At 38.8% G+C, this 21,213-nt stretch overlaps 3 protein-coding genes across 3 annotated transcripts; 1 reads left to right on the plus strand and 2 right to left on the minus strand.

Annotated features, from left to right (window-relative positions):
- The first annotated feature begins 1,818 nt into the window (after positions 1-1,818).
- LOC100368131 (beta-1,4 N-acetylgalactosaminyltransferase 1-like) lies at positions 1,819-4,727 on the plus strand. The gene is made up of 2 exons (XM_078009906.2): positions 1,819-1,914; positions 2,322-4,727. The coding sequence occupies exon 2, from the start codon at positions 2,411-2,413 to the stop codon at positions 3,941-3,943; it is 1,533 nt and encodes a 510-aa protein (XP_077866032.2). The 5' UTR covers positions 1,819-1,914; positions 2,322-2,410; the 3' UTR covers positions 3,944-4,727.
- On the minus strand, positions 4,714-21,073 carry LOC146736274 (protein turtle homolog B-like). The gene is made up of 7 exons (XM_085505250.1): positions 21,028-21,073; positions 18,747-19,022; positions 16,041-16,343; positions 14,730-14,981; positions 14,265-14,398; positions 5,413-5,511; positions 4,714-4,805 (listed from the first exon to the last, which is right to left on the minus strand). The coding sequence occupies exons 1-7, from the start codon at positions 21,071-21,073 to the stop codon at positions 4,716-4,718; spliced, it is 1,200 nt and encodes a 399-aa protein (XP_085361376.1). The 3' UTR covers positions 4,714-4,715.
- LOC146736275 (uncharacterized) lies at positions 5,663-8,661 on the minus strand. The gene is made up of 2 exons (XM_085505002.1): positions 6,128-8,661; positions 5,663-5,755 (listed from the first exon to the last, which is right to left on the minus strand). Exon 1 carries the CDS (start codon positions 8,594-8,596, stop codon positions 6,722-6,724), a length of 1,875 nt encoding a protein of 624 aa, XP_085361128.1. The 5' UTR covers positions 8,597-8,661; the 3' UTR covers positions 5,663-5,755; positions 6,128-6,721.
- Positions 21,074-21,213: the final 140 nt, after the last annotated feature.

A 21,213-nucleotide genomic window follows, 5' to 3' on the forward strand; every position in this document is an offset into this window, starting at 1 on the left:
ATAATATTATGAAACGTCGTCCAAAGTTCTGAAATTAGAATGAAAAGATGGTATATTTGTTTACAATACTCCCCTAAGTGTTTGCCTACCGAACCCCGCAGTTATATGATTGGAAACATAATCAAATGTCGGGTAAAAGTAAGCACAAAATGAATAATGTTAAGAAATAGTGTTCACAGTTGTGCAAAGCGATTGCAAAGTTGTTAAATTTGATTGGGAATTTGATCTAAGTGTTTGTATTCTTTAAATTCAACGTCAAAAGTTCCGATAAGCGATGAAATGCCTCGTAAACGAGCCTAATACGTCAAATTATCGTCAGAACCATGTAGAGGTCATAGGTAAAATAGTCGGCTATGATGGCACTAATCTGTTGAAAAGATCGCACAAAGTTGAGAAGCGATAGGAAAGTTAGTAGATATAAATGCAAAATTGACCTCTGTGGTTAACCTACTGTTCCCACAATAAAACGTTAGAAAAATAATTAAAGCGCAACGTATAAAAAAGACCATACAAATGTGTGTAAAGTGAATGTAAAGTCGAAATATTTGATTATAAATGTTTCCTTACTGGTTACCGTAATTATCCCTGCATTTAAAAGTTGGAAAATTAATCAAAAGTCGAGTGAAACTAAGTCCGAATCTTATATTTGACGGCCATACGTGTAGAGTGTATAATGTTATGAAACATCGCCCAAATTTCTAAAAATTGAATGAAAAGTTGGTAGATTTGATTGCAATAGTACCCTAAGTGTTTGCCTACCGAACCCTAGAGTTAAAGGATTAGAAACATAATCACATGTCGGGTAAAAGTAAGCACAAAATATATAAATATACGGCTATAAGTACTGAATGAATAATGTTAAGAAATAGTGTTCAAAGTTATGCAAATCGATAGCAAAGTTGTTGAATTTGATTACGAATTTGACCTAAGTGATCGTGTAATGTATGAAAGGGGAGGAATAATGATGAAATAAGACAATAGTATAATACAGAAATACAATTGCACGTGAGTATAGTGCATTGCTTCATAGTTTGAGACAGCAGGAAGTTATGCAGGATAATTTGTATTTTTTGTATGTTTGGCAAACGGTGATAATATTACATTCAGACGGTTTTGGGCACAGTGTGCCGAATGAACGAGGAATTTCAATTTCATGAAAGCCAAGCGGGAACATTAAAAAAGCCAAAACAACAACTTTATCACAAGATCTCGTAATAACAGCATGAGATAATAATAGCACGAGATCTCGTACTAATAACACAATATCGAGTTATTACGAGAGATCAAATATATGAGTGTGGTGTAAATTATAAATTTGATGGTTTTCTAATTTGTCTGAAAAATAAGAAAAACCAAATTCATGATGGAAAATAAATACCTGCAAATTTAGTTCATGTGTTGTATACCATTCACTGTTTGTGTCCTATGTCAGATTAGAATTGAATTTAGAAGTTTTTAAAATCAAACCATCTCAGTTCCTTTAAATTGCGGCGGTCATTGCGCCGCATGCATATGGGACTCGTGGCGACGTACACAACGCAGAGCTAGACTGTGATGTAGTATTTCACACGAATACAGTTTGAAAACTTGAAAACTAAAAATCCCCGGCCTGCAAAATATTAGTACTGTCGAATTGCACCTTAATTTCAGTAATGTGTCGGTGTAGTTGCCCTATCAACGTCGCTGGTTACATATTAACTTCACTCATCGATGTCGGACTGGAGAAGTTGAATATTAACTTTGATCTATTTCGTCACTCAGAGAGATTAAAGAACTATTACTACGCGTGCGCAGAAGTGTCCGACCTTTGTACATCAGCCATGACACTCGTAATGGTCTACCACCATCCATGGCGATACAGGGGATGCTCACTGTAAGGTCAGAAATATGTCCGTATTCAACATAAACACTCTGGTATGTTAACTACGAATGAATATTGTATCAACGTAGCATTGTCGGTGTACTGACTTCCGCCTTGACGTTGTTACGCCTGGCAGCATTGACCTGATACGTTATTTGTGTTAACATAAAGTTCATTCTTTTTGATTGCTGCATGACCTCGGAATAATCACTACAGTAGGAACTATAACGTGGCATTTCGAGTTCCCGTCTGATGATATCCCAACATTAGTAATTATCTGTATTAGTAATTATTATCGCACATGAAAGTGAAACATAGCATGAACTTTGAAATTAATCCGTGGATTCTCCTCGTTTATCAAAATTGTAAAGTCTATAATGATAAGACCCACATCTTATGACTAATGAATAATGGTGACGTCACTCGGAATAATGCTGTTATTTTGTTTATTCATGTCTAGCGATTCAAGAATGGACCATGTCATGGTAAAGCGACTGTAATCGCTTGTAGTTGAACAAGACAGCATATTTTTACTGGAATGCGTACATAATGAAGAAATGCTTGCACATTACGCTGCCGGTTGTCTTGGTAACCACTCTGTTCTTCCTTGTGAATCACCGTTACAACAAATCGATAAACTTATCCGTCAGACGAGGAGTTAGGGAGCTACTGCCCTCGACGGCGTGGATGGAAATTCCTTACAGAAGTGATGAAGATGTTATGAATTTAAAACAGAAAATGTCGCTGGAGGGCGGCAGTTGCACCTGTTCAAACATGCGCGCACGAGGTCCGATTCACGGACCATTCACGGATAAACTCAAGGAACGGAGAAGCAAAGAATTGAACAACTGGAAAAACGATATGGATGCAAAGTCCGAACCGATGGTTCTGTGCAGAATGATATCTCCCATGTCGTACGTTGGTGGCGGTATAATAGTGGAACCACTGAAATCTGTTAAGATTGTGGGTCTTTCAATCGACAAAAAAGCTCTAACAGAGGAGAGAGCGAATAAAATTAAGCTTTACATTCAGTCTACGAAACGACTTGGGACATTATATTTTGATAAGTCAAACGTGTCTCTTGTGAATATTACTGTAGAAGGAAACGCAACATCCACCTTAAAACTATCGTTCAGCTCACCGAGCGACAATCTCAATTCGCTACTGGAGAAGTTAGTGTACCGCAGCATTGTTTACGACATTGACATCCGGGATACCGTGGAAGTAAAACTGATCGATTTCAACGTCGTCATACATATTCATGTACGCAAGAAGCCTCGTCCCAGGCTTTACAACTTGCAACAAATGGACGATATCAGTAGAAAGGTAACTATAGTAACAAAGACATTTGAGCGTTACAACTGCATAGAGACCCTCGTTCGCAGCGTGAATACATATTATCCTGACATGCAGATAATAGTTGCCGACGATTCAGAAGAACCACAGACAATTGACGGGTTAAATGTACTACAATACATCATGCCATATAAGGAAGGATGGTTCGCTGGTCGCAACCTCGTTCTGAGTCAAGTAAAAACAAAATATTTTGTGTGGGTGGACGATGATTTCATTTTTACTGCTGACACAAAGTTAGAAAATTTTGTCGAAAAATTAGAGGACCCTCGAGTAAACTTGGACATGATCGGTGCGTTCTTCGAGGATGTAAATGGAACCAAATATATCCAGAATATGTTCTTTAAAACAGTTGAGATAGTTCCCGGGGACGAGGATGGAAATTGCATGGCTAGGGGCCAGGGGTTTCAAAGAAATATTGAAGAGTACCCGCAATGCATGCTGGTTGATTTGGTTACGAATTTTTTTATGGCGAAAACCCAGACAATTAGGGCAATAGGTTTCGACCCAGAATTCGAGCGTGTCGGTCATACAGAATTCTTTCTTGATGGGTTTGGCAGGATGAGGGTAGCAAGTTGTAAGGATGTGTTTATACTTCATAAAAGCGAAAACAGCGTGAAGTATTCCAAGTTCAGACGCGGGTCTGTTGGTAGTCACATTGACCTCGTGTATGGCCATGAACAATACGTAATGTTTAAAAACAATTTAAAATGTTATCGTCTAGGATGACCTCTCGGTGCCATCATGATCGATTTTGCTCAGTGTGTTCGCCGGGCGAATATTAACAATCAACAAAATATACATTGATGTTATGAATTCCCTGAGCAATTGAACTCAATTGAATTCAACAACAAAAACAATTCCACGTCATATATTCATGCCATATCGCCAGTACTTTGATGTGATATAAAAGTATCTGATTTGGTTTTTACCGTAACCAGAACAATCTCCAAACAGCACAGTCAGTTGTAATTTGACAAAATATTTCCTGAAGAATCATTTATTGTTATTATGAATGTTTATGATAGATTCACATTTCAGTCGAAGTATGTTTTTGTTTCAAATCGAACTTACAATATTCACCTTTTATAATTGCCCGAAACCCGTACCTGGCAGTACATGTACATTCGCACTTATCCTTCGTACCCACCATGTTTTAATAATAAACGAGTTCGTTAGGGAAACACCGTTGTGCTTTGGTTAACCAATAACGGCAGACCTAACATTGCCTCGTAGGATGTTCATTCCTTTCAACATGCGGTCATTCGTCGGAGTTAACTGCCAAACTATATATATATAGATATTGATTGTACTGTGATGACGTTTAACAACCAGATAACACTTAATGGAAGAGGTTGTATCATTCCAGTTATATCGGGACAGGGGTAACGTGTTCATCACTTGATCAATTTTGACTGCCAAGCGAGTACGTAACTTGTCAGCCATAGCTTTCGCTGATGCATTATGAGGAGTGATAATAATTAATATTAAATATGTGCAATTATTTTGTTGGCATCTCGTATGCAGATTCTGTTTCCATGGTAACTTCAGACAGATTCAGTGATGGGCACTGACTGTCAGACTTCATCGCCTGTAATAACAAAAATAACGTGTGTAATGCCGTTATATAACAATATTGTGCGATATAACACACTTAATAATATAAGGTTATTATGAGGATACCTCAAAGTATACACGAAGACAGTACAGCGCAAATATGCGCGTCGGTCGATGCGACGGCGTACTGTCTGGGTGTTTACTTTGAGGTATCCTCGTAATAACCTTAATATTATACATCTTTTCCTTCCAAGGATTCACCATAGGAATGGCGAAATCAAACAAGTTTAGAATAGAATCAGCGAACTTTTTTGTGCGGAGTCCGGTCAAACCCAGGTGGCAGCCAAGTTTGTTTTTATTATTAGAAGACGCTTACTCGTGTAATCATTCCATATTTGGAATTCGCAATTCTTTATATGGTAGGATGAAAATACCCCGTAAATTACCGCAAAATTACGGCACGCTGGAACTTATGGCGTTACGGTGACAGATGTATAATACTAACATACAATACGACTTTGAGTGGACGACATATAGCTAAGAAGTCTTTTTAAATTGTTTATTATTATTATTTAAAACTAATACATGTGCTGTCGAAACGCAACACCATATCCGTTGCGAAAACAGGATAACCACTTCACCTTAATCCCTGTTCCCATTGGCATTTGATATACGGGTTCCTTTTCCCTTGTTGCTGGGGACAGTGTTGCATAAGGGCCGGTATCATCGTCTTCTGGAACCTAAAATATAGTTGTAGCGTCTATAAACCCATATTCCAGAGCCCTGTGTCTTCTACTGGTAGCTCATGAAAATGTCTATAGATACATATGCCGATTAGCTGGGTCACTCCGTCGTCAATGCGTCTTCCTCACAATAATGAAACAAATGTCCGTAATGATTGATGACAATTTATTTCCTTTAAGTATAACTCAGTACAACCAAACTTTGCAATGAAGTACGAGTACACATATGATGAACGATTGACTGAAATAGCAAATAAATAAAAGAAACAATAAATATCATGTCTCATCTCTACACTAACACATTTTGGCATTATAAATTGACAATGAGTGGTAGACTGACAGCGCCATCTAGTGGCGAAACAACTGACGTAATGCAGCAAAAAATATATGCAAGAAATCTATCACTAACATATCAAATAATCACTTAGAAATCACTAGACATGCGTAATCTATGAAAATATCATGAGCAAGAATAATGTGAAATCATCAAAGTAAAGTACTAAGTGAACAGGGTTTAAAAGCACATGTTATTGCATCATCGGTAAATAAACATTTCATGCCCTCACGCAAATACATGAATTATCACTCAAAAACGCAATCAAATGTTTCATACCGTATTTGTAGATCTTCCCAAGCACAATCGACCTCAGTATAGTCGTATTTCGGTAGTTTCGGTGTTCATTGAACACGATTTGACGTAAAAGTATTTGAAGATCAATAACTTTACCAGCTCTCAGGCAGCAGATAGTGTCTGTGAGTTCGTTATCTACTACCTCCAAAACAAAGTAATAAATGTAACTCGAACTGTAGGTGGCGCTATACCGTCAGCTAACAAAAGGCACATTTAAGTGAAATATAAGATAGGGCTATAGAGCCTAAAATAACATTTCGGTGACAATGACTAAGTAAAAATAATAAAGCAGAACTTTGGCCATAACATTCCGGCCCCTTAATTGTGAAGATCCTGTCGTAACAATTACACAAAACTTTATAAATGCCAAATTCTAAAATTCTTCTAAACTAAGGTGTTTCTATGGGTCAGCATCAAGTCCCACAAATAGTAAGCCATGCACAAGCAGAAAAGTGACATCAACAATGCAACCCATGTATGCGAACCACGCAGACACGCCGCAATCATTCTCACGGTAGGCAATACACGTACCATCCAACCCAATAACTACAAAGCCGGCCATCGAATTTAGATACTTTATGGCAGTGGCTTGGAATTGTCAGAGACACCTTCTACATCTACTTCCAAAAGTAAGCACAGTTTGTCAACGGGTCGCAATAAAACATTGGCCTTGGTCTTCACTTTTCCCATTCGCACTAGACCTTTCCGGTCCTTCATTATCTCAATAACTTTGCCCATTGGCCATGCATTCCTTGGGACGGAATTATCTGCAATCAAGACAATGTCTCCTACGGCAAGATTCCTTTTAGGTTGTAACCATTTTTGTCTTTCTTGAAGCAGCGGCAAGTATTCCCTCAACCATCTTTTCCAAAACATATCCGCCAGATACTGAACTTGGCGCCATCTACGTCTTGCGTAGATATCATTTCTATCAAAGACTCCAGGTGGTAAGTTTTGGTAAGATTGAAGCAACAATAAGTGGTTAGGTGTCAAGGCTTCTAAGTCATTGGGATCTTCGGATACTGTTGAAATAGGACGTCCATTTATTATGGACTCAACCTCGCAAAGGAGTGTCTGGAGTGCCTCGTCATCCAGGTGAATTGTTTGCTCCTTAAAGAGGGAAAACAAAATTTTCCTTATGGTTCTGATTTGCCTTTCCCATATTCCTCCAAAATGAGAGCCAGCTGGCGGATTAAATTTCCAGTCTATGTCTACCTGGTGGAGTGCACTACTAATCTTTGTATGGTTCCACCTATCGATTTCTGCCTGCAGTTCACGCTTTGCACCAACAAGATTTGTACCGTTATCTGACCGAACAGATTTGACATTGCCCCTCCTAGCTTTAAATCTTCTAAAGGCATTAATGCAGGAGTCTGTATCCAGTGAATGAGCAATTTCCAAATGAACTGCTCGAGAGGCCATACATGTAAATATTACTCCATATCTTTTGACTGTACCACGGCCCTGTTTGACTTCAAGTGGTCCGAAGTAGTCGACACCAGTGTGAGTAAAAGGTGGGTGATCTGGTGTTATCCGCTCTATAGGCAAGTCTGCCATCTTCTGCTCACCCACTTTAGCTCTGTAACTTCGACAGGTAACACAGTTAGACACTATCTTTCTGACCATTGCATTGGCACACATGATCCAGTACTTATGTCGTAGTCTGTTCAACATAGTATTTCTACCAAGGTGTCCCACTCCTTTGTGTACATCTTCTAAAATAAGGTTTGACACTGGGGAATCTTTAGGAAGAATAACTGGGTGCTTTGCACTGTATGATAATATTGAACGCGCTAGGCGTCCACCAACTCTTATGAGTCCATCTTCCATCATCGGGTCTAGTTTGTACAAATGACTAGTACGTTTAATTCTTGGTTGATCTGACGTTAATGCTACTATCTCCTCAGAAAAATGCTGGCATTGAATATAAGCCACAATACATTTTTCTGCGCTTCTCAAATTATCTATTGTAAGATATACTTCATTTACTGCTTTCTTTGCATTCAACATTGCTGCCATCTTTAGCTTTCTCATCTGTTCATTCACCATTTTGTCTCTCTCTTCTGGATCCATTTCATCTTTACTTAAGGCTTGTTTGTACTCTTTACGTTTAGCAACCCATCTTTGCAGGTTACATTTGGCCATCAAAATCCAGGCAACTGATTTCTTCAGTTTCATCCAACTGGAGAAGCGTGCAAAGAGTCCATCGATTTCTGTCTCTGGTCCTTGTCCTTTGAGAATCGCAGAGTTAGCTTCTCTTTTAACCTCAGGATCCCCATCTATGATCGTCATAGGTATTGCATTACATTTAGGCCATTCTAATTCAGGTCTCCAAAGAAAGTCCGGACCATTTAGCCATCTCTCTCTACGTATGGAGTCATTCACCTTGAGACCTCTGGAAGCGTCATCTGCTGGGTTGGACTTTGTGTCCACGTACCTCCATTGTGACATCTGTGAGCCCTCTCTAATGGTGTTAACACGATTAGCTACAAAGGTATGAAAGCGGGTACTTTCATTTGCACAGTAGCGAATGACGGACATGCTGTCTGTCCAGAAGAATGTTTCACTGAATTTGAAGTCTAGCTCTCTCTGTATCATTCTATTCATGCGTACCGAAATAGTGGCTGCAGACAGTTCCATGCGAGGGATAGTTACTTTCTTCAGCGGTGCAACCCTAGACTTACCAACCAAGAGGGCACAATGAATCTTTCCTATCTCATTTACTAGGCGTAGATATGACACAGTGCCATAGCCAAGCTCGCTGGCATCCGAGAAGTTGTGGATCTGGCAGGACATTATCTTACCAAAACTTGCAGGCTTGAAACACCTAGGTACCGAGATTGTCTCCAGCTGTGGCAGGTCTGCTACCCATCTGTGCCATTTCTGCAGGTCTTTAGGTCCAATATCATCATCCCACCCAATACCACGATGACACAAGTTTTGTAGGATGATCTTGCCAGGTAATACAAAAGGAGCAGCTAGTCCTATAGGATCGTAAATAGAGCTTATTACTGACAATATACCTCGTCTTGTAGATGGACGCTCTTGAATGTCTATCCCAAATCCTAGCGTATCAGATTCAACATTCCAATACACACCAAGAGCACGCTGGGTGGGGAGATCATCATAACTCAAATTCAACTGCTTCACATTTTTAGCTTGACTGTCTACAGGAATTGATTTCAAGACCGTATGACTGTTGGTAATCCACTTGGTTAAGTTGAATCCTCCTTTGCGGCAGATACTTATCAGGTCTTGTACAACGGATATTGCCTTCGTCTCGGTATCACAGGATTTGAGGCAGTCATCTACGTAAAAGTTCTTTAGAACAGTATCAATGATTTCCGGCTTGAATTCATCCTTATTAGCTGTAGCAGTCTTGCGTAGCGCTGTATTCGAACAGCTTGGTGACGATACTGCACCAAATAAATGAACCATCATTTTATATACTTCAGGTTTTCTATCAAGTTCGCCATTTGGCCACCAATAAAAACGCAGACAGTCGCTGTCATGTATTGGGACCTTTACTTGATGAAACATAGCCTCTACGTCTGCCATAAGGGCTACTGGTTCTTGCCTGAACCGCAAGAGAACACCAAGTAGGTTGTTAGTCAGATCAGGTCCTTGTAGTAACAAGTCGTTTAAGGATACACCGCACCATTTCGCAGAACAATCGAAAACTACTCGTATCTTGTCTGGTTTCTTAGGGTGGTATACCCCATGGTGAGGTATATACCAGACTCTACCGTCATCTCTATCAAGCACCTCCTGCGGAACCTGAACAGCATAATGCTTTTGAATAATATCCGACATAAACTTTGTGTAGTCAGCATGAAACTTGGGTTCTTTCCTTATTCTCCTTTCAAGTCCTTTAAGTCTCTGCATGGCATAGTCTTTATTATTAGGTAGCCTTGCATCGTCCTTACGAAATGGCAAACCAATCTCATAGTGTCCATCCACATAGCGCATAGAGCTATCTACTTTCTCAATAAACGCTTTGTCCTCTTGAGAGTGTTCTCTCCTATCGTTGATAGAGTGTTCTGGAAAGTCCATGTTGATAGAGCTTCTGACCAATTTATCTAACTGCCTTAGTTCCTCTATCTCTTGTATGGCAATGATTTCAGCTTTATTGACAGTCAAACTATTTTGAACTGTGTCAATCTTATTGTCACCTTCACCACGGACAACATTCCATGCCACCCATCCCAAGAGAGTTCTTGAAGCATGAGGACTCCCACGTGGTCCTGTCAATATTTCTAGTGGAGTATATGCATCGGGTACTCCATTTCCAATAAGTAATCCCACATCCGCGTTCACCTTAGGCAGATCCAGGGCACACATATGTGGCCATTTAGTAACATCTTCTGTAGTAGGCATGTGGTGGCGCGAAACAGGCATTTTGTGTTTAGTGTAGACTTTTGGTAGCTTCACTGTGTTTTCACCACCTAAATCACTCACTTCAAGGCCTTTGAGAATATAGGTGCTCATAGTATGAGGGACACCCATTGTGTCAAGAGTAATCTTTGCTCTATCACCATTTACTCCCAATTTTCGCATTATGTCTTCAGTGCAAAAGGATACACTACTGCCCGGGTCAAGGAAAGCATATGTTTCCAAGGCTATACCACTATTCTTAGCCTTTACCAATACTGGGATTATTGCCATAGTACACTCACTGTTACCGGCCCCTGTTTGACCACTCAATTCTTTGTTCACATTTACACATGCGGTAGTGGCTTTCTGGTTGCCATATTTATTTGGCGATACGTCTTCTGTTTGTTGACAACTCCGTCTGTAATTATCATCATGTAAGATAGTGGGGTGATGTCCTTTACACTGTATGCATACTGCCTTAGAGCGACAATTCTTGCTTTGATGTCCTGGCTTTAAACAGCCAAAACAAACTCCTTTATTTCTTAAGAAATTTAACTTGACATCACGAGATTCTTTTGTCAAGTTATCGCATTTTTCCATAATATGACTGGCACTTTTGCAATAAGCACACGGTTTCTCAAATGCTACATGTATCTTAGTGTACTGGCTAGTGACTCTTGTCTCATTCTGAGCTTGGTCTCCTACTGAACCACCTTGAATTGGTCCACCGCATTCAGCTTTGGTCTCTGGTTTAACATTTTTGACATCTGTTGCAAAGCTTCCCCTTGTTTTCTTAGATTGTGTCCGTATCTTTGAGCCTTTACCTGAATTGCTTTCATCGTGCAAAGCCTTCCTTCCATATAATGGGTCGTTTGCCTGTTCAGATTCGGCTTTCACAAAGTCCACCAATTTTTTGAAAGTGACTGGCTTCCCATTCTGCCTAGCATCATATACTCGGCTTCTCCATTTCCCGTGAAGATAGTATGGAAGCTTACCAACAAGTACTTTCATGTGGTCATGATATTCCATTGACTGCATGGCTTCAATGCTTTGTGTTGCGTACTCGCACTCACGCAGAAATATGGCAAACTCATCAAGTGCTTTAGCATCGTCTGCTTTGATAACTGGCCAGTTTTTTGCCTTTTCTAGATATGCGCTAGCAATCATTTGTACATCACCATACCTTCTCTCAAGCTCTTTACATGCGGCTGGATATCCTTGTTCTGCATCGAGATAACTGTAACCTGTTACTATCTTGTTTGCCTCCCCATAAGTGTACTGCTCGAGGTAGTTCATTTTCTCTTCAATGTCATCAGTAACCAATCCTATTCTAGCATTAAACTGGCGAACAAATTTTTTATATTCTATACAGTTGCCTCCAAATTTCTTGATGTCAGACTGTGGCTTTTTCAATTCTTTCACCACCGCCAGAATATCTTCATTAGACGACCGACTACCTGCAGCAGAGGGCCCATAGCTAGCATCACCCACGCGCTCAAAACCGCAACGCAACCCACGCGCATCGCGCACACAGGTCCCACCGACATCACCATCAATATGTGCAGGAAGTACTGCAGTCGGACTCAATACTGGCCCAATATTACACTCTCCTAAACTAGTGTCCTTATTAGAACTAAACATATTATCAACAACCCCAATATAACTAGGTGTTTTATACATACGGTTTGACTGACATCTAGATAGCTGCTCATTATGTGCTACATCACTTTGCCTTTGAGAAATGTCAATGTCATGCAATCTTTGATCTTGCTCGAATTCATTAGTTTCTAACTCAACCAGAACCTTTCGTCGTGCATCTGACACAGCGATTTCGGTTTCCAACTCCAACTCTTCTTCTCTTATTTTGAGTTGCATCTTTGCTTGCTCTTCTTTCATTCTACGTTGCAGTCTAGCTTGATCTTCTTGTCTCCTTGCATTCTCTGCTTCAATTCTAAGCTGTAGAATCGCTTGTTCTTCTTCAATTTGAAGTTGTTCAATCGCCTGTCTTTCCCGTTCTAATGCTTGTTTTTGCTTCAACTTTGCTACTCTAGCTAACAGTTCAGCCTTTCTTTGATCCTCTTTAGCTCTTGCCATGGTCAATGAGCTCAAGCGTGTTGAGGTACTGCTAGTATGGGATTTCTGTGAATGACTTGACGGTGTTTTACTAGTTTGTGAAACGCTGTCCTCTGGCCTCACATTTGCATCAAGCAATCTTCGCGCTTCACACTCTTCACGTCTTATCCATGCCCTTGCACTGGCTCCCACACTTTCAAAATGTTCACTTTGTGGTCTGAACCAACCTTCATGTTTAAGTTGGTCCTCTGGTGATAACAGTTGCTTGTATTCATCGTGGGTAATGAGGAATTCCTCGTATAACACCATCCACTTGGTATAGGCTTGCCTTAATGATTTCAAGTCCGTCAGTGGGTCTCTCATTAAAACCAGGATAGAATCAGTTTCTTTATTAAGCTGCTTACATATAGAAGTGCAGTTCCTTTGTTTGACCTCAGTGAAATATTCTTTGGCCCTTTCAGTTTGCACTCTCGTTCGCTTAGCAAACATTTCCTCCATCTTGTCAGTTTGCAGTTGACTTATCCGTAATTACTAGTTGTGTATCAGGTGTATTGCTGACTGAGATTACTATCAACCAACACTTCAGTACACTTAACACGTATGTCAAAGAATAACTGCCCTGGAAACTCAACGGAGGTTGATCAAATACGTCAATGTAAATGTAGCGTCTATAAACCCATATTCCAGAGCCCTGTGTCTTCTACTGGTAGCTCATGAAAATGTCTATAGATACATATGCCGATTAGCTGGGTCACTCCGTCGTCAATGCGTCTTCCTCACAATAATGAAACAAATGTCCGTAATGATTGATGACAATTTATTTCCTTTAAGTATAACTCAGTACAACCAAACTTTGCAATGAAGTACGAGTACACATATGATGAACGATTGACTGAAATAGCAAATAAATAAAAGAAACAATAAATATCATGTCTCATCTCTACACTAACACATTTTGGCATTATAAATTGACAATGAGTGGTAGACTGACAGCGCCATCTAGTGGCGAAACAACTGACGTAATGCAGCAAAAAATATATGCAAGAAATCTATCACTAACATATCAAATAATCACTTAGAAATCACTAGACATGCGTAATCTATGAAAATATCATGAGCAAGAATAATGTGAAATCATCAAAGTAAAGTACTAAGTGAACAGGGTTTAAAAGCACATGTTATTGCATCATCGGTAAATAAACATTTCATGCCCTCACGCAAATACATGAATTATCACTCAAAAACGCAATCAAATGTTTCATACCGTATTTGTAGATCTTCCCAAGCACAATCGACCTCAGTATAGTCGTATTTCGGTAGTTTCGGTGTTCATTGAACACGATTTGACGTAAAAGTATTTGAAGATCAATAACTTTACCAGCTCTCAGGCAGCAGATAGTGTCTGTGAGTTCGTTATCTACTACCTCCAAAACAAAGTAATAAATGTAACTCGAACTGTAGGTGGCGCTATACCGTCAGCTAACAAAAGGCACATTTAAGTGAAATATAAGATAGGGCTATAGAGCCTAAAATAACATTTCGGTGACAATGACTAAGTAAAAATAATAAAGCAGAACTTTGGCCATAACAATAGTACAGTGTTAATAAAAAAAAGGCAAAATGACATTTTCTCAGCAATAAAAGTTCGAAATAGATAAAAATCCAGAAATACCTGTTTTGGAATTCGTTTCTTTTTACGTTTGTGTATAATAACTGAAATAACATTAGCGGACAATGAACAAATAAGTAGGGGAACGAGGATCCCTGCTGCAATGGTCACACTGCCATCCGACTCGGAAGTCGATTCTATAAAAGAGTTTAACACAGTATTCGAACCAGATTCTACATTAGGTTAAATCAAAGACACTAGAAAAAGTGTCTTTGGTTAAATGCCAAAAAGGGATCGACCCACAAAGTTTACTGGTGGTCTCCTTGCCTGGTTGGCGACGGAATGATACGATAATGATATTATGATAAGACGGTCACCCGTCTCGTCATGTAGTCTCAGTCATGGAATACGGTTTTTGGCATATAATGCACCGTTACACTAAAACATGTAATACATGCTAAATGCAAAATGACTAGATATTTCGACAACACAGTAAATAGCGAACAATATAAATAATAGCTACGTTACCAAGAGTCAGTATGCTTGTCTTTGGCTCGAATCCTGTCTCTTCGCAAACCCCGTCAACTGTGCAATACGTTATTTTATACAAAGCGGATTCGTCGTCAACAGGATACTCTAATATATCGCCACCAACGCAACTTTCTAGAACTTCCCATGTCTTGTTTTTCTCGGATTTCTCAATCTTTACACATGTTTTGAACTCGTGGCGAGTCCAAGATAATCTTCCAAGTTGAAGGTCAAATTCAATGATTGGTTGGTCTAAAGTCAAGTAACAAAACACGCTGATAAGCGACTAATAAGCGTGTCAAGAAATAGTTAGTTACATATCAGGTGATATGGTCGCAAGATGATCCTTTCTTATTGTTAGTGGCGTGTTTTCAGTTTGTGCGTTATAAATTGAATTTTCGTGGACGAAATCTACACATATGGGCAATTAATTATCGTAATTATGACCTAAAATCATTGATTTAATATTCATAGTCACATATTTTAAATTTGGGTCTATTCAGTGACATTATCACATCGGAATGGGAGATGTTTACAACTGCTAGACATGAGCTCTATTGTTAGGGTTCGTTACAAATCCTACGTAGACTTGTACAAATGTTCACAAACAAGTTGTATATCATAAACAAGCGACCTGACAGTTGAAATAGCTCTGCTGTCTTCATTATCATGGAACAAGAATATGAGAAAAATATTCACTATAATATATTCCAAATTTGCATATTTTGACACAAATTTAACAAATCTGACAGAGGATCACCCCAAGTACCATTACTGTAAATATCAAAGCATTGCAACTTACGGTTTCGGACTAGTTGTCGAAAATAAGAAAAAATTACCAAAAATATCCACTAAAAATCCAAATTTTCATATTTTTACACAAATTTAAGAAATCTGACAGAAGACCACCCCCACGTATCATTGCTGGAAATATGAAAGCATTTGAACTTACGGTTTCGGACTAGTTGTCGAAAATAACATTTGTTACCAAAAATGACAAAAATATTCACTAAAAATCCAAATTTGCATATTTTGAGGACCACCCAAGTACCTTTGGTACAAATATGAATGTGCTTTTGAAGAGGAAGTCGTTTAAAGGAAAACTTCACGCGGGACACGGGACGGACGACGCCGGTGAGACCCCCATACCAACAGCTCAAAGTGTTTACACGCGTTAGTGCCTTTCAAACATAATAAATGCTAGTATCTAAGACCTTGCCATCTCATAAATACGAGCAATATTGAATAACGAGTTGATATTAACTAGGTTGTATGCGAGTGAATTTCACAAGAAAATTAATTTCAACATACCTAGTGTTCTGAATACGTACGAATCACTAACGTCTCCCCGACCAACAGTATTTTTTGCATATGCCTTTATTTCGTACCGTGATGAAGGCTCCAAATTACTAAGTCTCGTCGTTGTATTTATATTTTCTAGTTCATTTCTTTGCAACTGTATTGTGATGAATGACGCTTCTCTCCATGAACGATAATCAATGTAATACACAATATTCTCATGATCGCCTCCGTCATACCCAGGTTCAATGGCGACTGTTAAGGTATCATAATATCGATCAATTACAGAAATATATTTCGGCTCATTTGGAACAGCTAGGAATATAAACAAACAAATTGGCATCGTTATGTCATACGCAAATCGTAACTCCAACTGTGGCTTGAACGGAGATAACAGTCTTTGAATCAGGCCGAGATATTTCGTGTCCCTCCGCACGTTTGGTTGTTATTTTTTGAACTTTCGAGCTCCAAACAACCAGTTAAATACAAAAATAATAAAACCTGCGCACGCGGGGCAATTGAGTCCCGAGTGACGATAACAACACACGCTAAAAACGCAAAGGTTCATGGGTTTATAAACAATGACGCGCTAGAGCCATCTGACGCATGCGCAGGTGACAACTCCCCTGCTTTAAAAATATTGCAAACTGCTGGATTTACGTTTTTTCATCCTCTCTTCGAATTTACAATTATGACGTATTCGAACAAAATGTCACGTGATATAGACGCTCGCAAGTAGTTTTTTACTTGGGTAAGTAGATGTGGAGACAAACTTGATACAACCATCTTACTACTTCTCATCAAGGACGGGATACAAATATCACACAAGCTCTTCATATTTTTCGCTTATCACTCGTTAAACGCAAAATATATTTGCAATATTTTGTCCAGCAAACAAACAAGTCAGTCATTCACTACAAAACCTTCGATCAGGGCACAACTCTCCAAAATGCTCATCAACCAACTTTCCGCCACAACACAACATGTCATACACGTACGGGCAAGGTGATATGTTCACGGATGTGTAATAGACGAAAAGAAAAAGTCACATAAAACATCGAGTTACTCCAGAAACAGAGCAAAATGTTAGTTTTTTTTTTGTTTTTCTTAAGTTCAAACATAAACACAATTCTGTGACAGTGACAGAAAACAGTCTGTAAATACACGTAATCTATAACATTTTGCATTGAAATAATTAAAGCAGGAGGGTCGTCAGCTGCGCATGCGTCAAATGACCATAGCGTGTCATTGTTTACAAACAAGCGTCAACCCATGCGTTCTTAGCGTGTGTTGTTATCGTCGCTTGGGATTCAATTCCCGCGCGTGCGCAGGTGACGACCCTCCAGCTTCAATAAACAGAATTGCGAATGGAGGTATGTACTGTAAAGGGGGTAATTATTCACTGGGTTTTAATTTAGCTTATTTCGCTGACTGGACAAATGCGCTAAATTAAAACACAGTGAATATGTAAAAATTAGCATAAAACACATTATCTAAATGACGAACCCGTGAATTTAAAACCCACTGAATATGCCTGAAATGGTAAATCAGTGAAATTTAAACCCAGTGAAACTTAGTCATTTTACAGTACTTTAATATTCAAATACGGTTTCGTGCGTTTTTTAGCTCAGGTGAAATACTTACATAGTACCGTAATGGTTACATTATCTGAAGCCACGTCACCAGCAACCGCTGTATTTATTGCAACACATTTGAACACTGCTTGGTTATCTTCAGTCGTTGTTGATATTGTTATACTGTAAAATGACTAAGTTTCACTGGGTTTAAATTTCACTGATTTACCATTTCAGGCATATTCAGTGGGTTTTAAATTCACGGGTTCGTCATTTAGATAATGTGTTTTATGCTAATTTTTACATATTCACTGTGTTTTAATTTAGCGCATTTGTCCAGTCAGCGAAATAAGCTAAATTAAAACCCAGTGAATAATTACCCCCTTTACAGTAGTTTGTTGGGATATCGTTCCGCCATAGTTGCCAATGGTTTCTAGTAAATCTCCAAAGTCTATATTGTTAACCGTATCATCTATTTGGTTATTATCACGGAACCATAGTAGTACAGCTGATGGATTACTGCTTGTAGTTCGACATGTCAGTACGACGTCATCACCACTGATCACGTGGGTAGTATGGCCATGCAGTGAAACACTCTCCGGGACAACTGTATGGGCCATTATGAAATAAAATAATATTTTGCCAATTTTTAACTTTGTTTATTTCAAATACAATATTTGCAAAATCGTGTTATTTATATGATACTCTCAGCGAAACAAATACATTTCCTTCATCTTTATAAATATTTATATATTGCAATGACTATTGACGGGAATGCCTTTGTTGCGCTGAGAGTACTAATGGTGATTTACATTAAAAGACATATCAGCCAAACCCCTTGTTATTTATCACGTATCGTTTTAGCTTTGGTATGCGTTAAAGTCAACGAACTGTTACTCCTAGGTTAATTTTATACACAGTGCGAGACTTCATCGTAATAGAAGATGCATAAAAATAAATCATACACGCGAAATTACATGAAGTGCCATTGAGAACGACAACAAATGAATGAGGTTAGATTCCTATAAATAAACATGTCCCACTGATCACAATTTTAGTAATTTAAGCTAACAAATGCCATAATAGACCATGATACAAATCACAAACCATGATACAAATCACAAGCAAGCAGGTAAATACTTACAATGTATTGTTAGTAACGCGGACTCGGTGTCTGGTTGACCGACCCCATTGCTTGCAACACACGTAAACGTGCCATAGTCTGATTTCACTAGATCCGATACTGTCAAGTCTCCATTATGGATCGTATATCGATCAACTATGTTGACAAGAACGCCATTTTTCTTCCATGTGTATGTAATGGAGGACGGGTCACCGATAGCCGTACAATGCAATGTGACTGATTCAGAGCCTTCCACTACGGTCTGGTCAGATGGCGATGTAATGATGGTGGCTGGTTCTAGGAAACAATTTAGAATCATACTGTATTTTGTATCAAAAAAACGTATGTTATCGAAATTACAGGCACATGAGATTCGAACTCACAACTCTCTCCGTTACACCAAGTCTCACTGTCCCCAAAACGATAGTGCTAGTGCTGACATATAGTGCATTTTGCCACAGAAGTCATAGTCATGTTTTGGGACTACATGACAGGGCTGTGTGGCTATCTCTCTGTCAAATGCCGTTTAATGCACTATTCTGGCGTCAACCAGGCTCGGTTGAACACAAGCAACTGTGGACCTTAACCAATGTTCCCCCAAAGTCGCATTCGATAGTGAATGAATCTCGGCCAGTGGAATTGACCTTCCCATTGAGTCTGTAGCACACTCACCCAAGGTAGGGGTCGACCCTTTTGATATTCAGCCTAAGGTAGGACAACCACTATGCTACCATTGACCGGTCAAAAAACGATAGTTTGAAATAGCGTGTATTGAATGCGCTCATATGACTTGTTGGACATATTGTATACATAGTTTAGTCCGTACATTATATTCAGATCTGTCACAGTTCTAGCGTACACCTGTGTTTCTCTTACACACATTAACTCGCTGCAATTTATGCACACGTTGTACATTTCCACATGATATCTGCATTGTTCTAGTTGTAGTAAAACTTGATATTTTCGACTACAAAAACGTAAGCTTTCAAATTAACAATATGTGAAACAAATTTCACTCAAGTTTGTTTATTTTATGAAAATATTGTTTTGTCGTTCCTAATTAGCATTTAATATTGTAGTGCTTTAATATTTTAGATGACGTTTTCAGAAACATATATCTTATGAATTATATATTGTTGTTCATTTGTAAAATTTAATCTAATGACAATATCTCAGACCCCTTTTTGACAAAACGTGGAATGGTGATTTTGCTACAAATATTTGTTTAAATCTGATATTTCGACGTCTTCATAGTTGAATGTCAGAATGAGTTAATGTTAACAAAGCAAGTACATAGAATAATATATTCGACGTTTACTTCAAAACACGTGTTTGGAGTTTCAAAAACGTTGCGCGATATCGGGAATGAACCTCGCTTTCACGCCCATTGCTGGTGTTTAGGACACGCTGCAAAATCATCATCATTTCTGTATCGACTATTTTGGTTAGGGTGAACGTATTATGATGTTCAGTTTTGTCACTAAAAATATATTCCCTAAATTTCCCAACCACTATATTTGCCTAATTATATATTTTTTTCGGTCAAAAATAGTGTTTCCACTTTCTAAGCATGGGTAACGTTGATTGCATGTTGTAATTGGAATGAAAATGTTTATATATATATATCTCTTCTTTCTTATTATAGCGACATAATTCATCAAATCTTGAATCATGCAAATGCTGTTGTATATACCCAATGCAATGGCCCTACATGCTTAAGGAGGTCGCAGCCGAATTTAAAAAAAAATGTTCTCACAATTTTATATTTTCTAGAACTACTAGTAATCACTATAATTGTTAGAAACATAACAACGATGGTCACCATACAATGTTGTTCGTACGGTTGTATCATTGTAACATTGAATTCAAACGTACAAATAAATATTCACTATTATAGGATGGCTTAAGGGGTGAGCAAGTAAGTGATTGGAGTATCATTAAGCTGATTATTTAGTGTAATAACGCTCACCTGCATACACTGTAATATGTTAACGTAATAATTGTAAACAGAGCGTGTACACATCCATAAGCTAACTCGGTCATATAAATGGGTGCATACTGTTCGCTGTAGTGTGCTGAACTGACATTTGTTTTTACCTGCATGTCCTAGTACGACGTGTATAGTGGCCGTCTTGGTAGTCGTATTTATATTGCTATGTAGACACCCAATAAAAGGGTCGTAACTGCAGTCCTACCTTGTGCGAAACGAATGACCCGACATCACAACGCCCAACGGGTAAGACTGTGGGCACAACTGTCATTACTATCAAAACAGATAATGCCTACCTACCTATCTACCTACCTTGGTAAGATAGAATCACAACTATTGTACTCAACAATCCAGGCATGTCTTGTAAAGCGTACGTTATGCAATATACGTGTCCTCATTTGCTAAACAACCCTATCACTGTCACTGGAAATACAACAATTGTACGTTTCCGGGTTCACGACCCTATTCATATGTACGTGTTATTGTCGTGTGTCAAGA

This window comes from Saccoglossus kowalevskii, chromosome 11, assembly GCF_978046115.1.
Source record: "Saccoglossus kowalevskii chromosome 11, keSacKowa6.1, whole genome shotgun sequence".
Lineage (NCBI taxonomy): Eukaryota > Metazoa > Hemichordata > Enteropneusta > Harrimaniidae > Saccoglossus > Saccoglossus kowalevskii.